The following is a 1,308-nucleotide window of genomic DNA, read 5'->3' as shown; positions in this document are numbered from 1 at the left end:
GCCCTCAGTGGTTGAAGAGCAGTGGGCAACATGTTTTGTGGTATCTCTGCCATCTTTCTTCAAAGTGTGGGGAATGTATTTTCACTCGGTCCACCTTCTTGGTCCATGATCATAAAAGGAATCCAAATCTACTTACTCCTTTGCAGATGGAAACGGCCTCCTTGGACAAGGATTTTGGATAAGAAACGTTATGCTCCATTATCGACTGAAAGAGTTCATCTTCATCTTCACCGTCAAAGGGAGGCTGTTGTGGGCAAGAGAAGATGGGAAGCTAGTTAGGCAGAGTCATTCACTGACAGGCATCTGAAGATGCAGTTCCACACCTGCAAACAGACCCAGTTTCTCCACCAGCTTGGGCTGCAGAGTTAGGTGTTACTGTGTGGGCTTTAACACCTATCTTTAATTAGGTTGGCGGTTGTGTGCTTTTCATTTTTCCTCTGTCTCTTCAATCATCTTGCTCTGGGCAGCCCAAAACAATCTTTAGGGGAAATGTTTTTGAATAATGATTTGCAAATAAATTATAATTAATCCATTAATCTTGTAATTATGTGCTGAAAATCTAATTATGATCAAGTTAGGTTACAGATGGCTTTGTGTTCAGAAGGTGGAGGGGGGTGGGAAATGCTAACAGTGCCTTTGAATTCTGCACATGGGGTGAAGTGGCCTTCAGAACACAGAGGACTTCTTCCTTGGCCCAGGAATCTACCCAGGGTCCTTCTCCCAGAACAAAGAACTGCTCTGCAGTGAGCCTACGTTTCAAGAGAGAAGAAGGTTGCCTAATGGTGGCAGGGGACGGGAGCTTAGCTTCCACTTGACACTGGCCTTATCCTCGTCTCTTGGGTTTATAATTCCAGTACATAGAAAGGGAGGCATGGGAGCACTGTGGAGAGGGGTGTGTGTGTGTGAGAGATGGCTTTAAAGTCAAATGCATCTGGGGCAGAATTCTAGACTTACCACTTCCTTGCTGGACATCCACAGGCAAGTGATTTCCTCTTTTTAGAGGCAGTTTTCCAGTTCTTAAAATGGGGTTTCTGGTGAGTATGTAAGGCACCCACTTTTTTGCATTGTACTCAGTGGGTGCCCCGTGATGGGCCAGTGCTGTTCAGGTAGCGGCCCTGGCTTGAGGGGCTGCTAGAATCCTCCCTGAGGGAAGGCAGAGCTCTGGACGCCCCTTTACCTGAGCGCCTTGAATTCTGAGGGTTCTGTTGGATTACCTGTCATTCTGGCTGGAGGGTGCATGGGTTTGGGAGGATTTATGGAAAACTTTCCTAATGTTGTTGTTGTTGTTATATGCCGTCGAGTCAGACC

At 46.6% G+C, this 1,308-nt stretch overlaps 1 protein-coding gene across 1 annotated transcript in view; it reads right to left on the bottom strand.

The window, feature by feature from the left end:
- The window catches only part of PRKCA (protein kinase C alpha), a 521,371-nt gene that overhangs the window by 16,254 nt on the left and 503,809 nt on the right, over nt 1–1,308 (bottom strand). The window contains exon 14 of the mRNA XM_007959900.1: nt 136–244. Within this exon, the coding sequence (XP_007958091.1) occupies nt 136–244 (109 nt within the window). The remainder of the gene's footprint in view (nt 1–135; nt 245–1,308) is intronic.

This window comes from Orycteropus afer, unplaced genomic scaffold, assembly GCF_000298275.1.
Source record: "Orycteropus afer afer isolate SDZICR_OR568_19922 unplaced genomic scaffold, OryAfe1.0 scaffold00018, whole genome shotgun sequence".
In the NCBI taxonomy this organism is placed as follows: Eukaryota; Metazoa; Chordata; class Mammalia; order Tubulidentata; family Orycteropodidae; genus Orycteropus; species Orycteropus afer.
The sequence above is the reverse complement of the archived record's forward strand: the minus strand, read 5'-3'. Positions and strand labels throughout refer to the sequence as shown.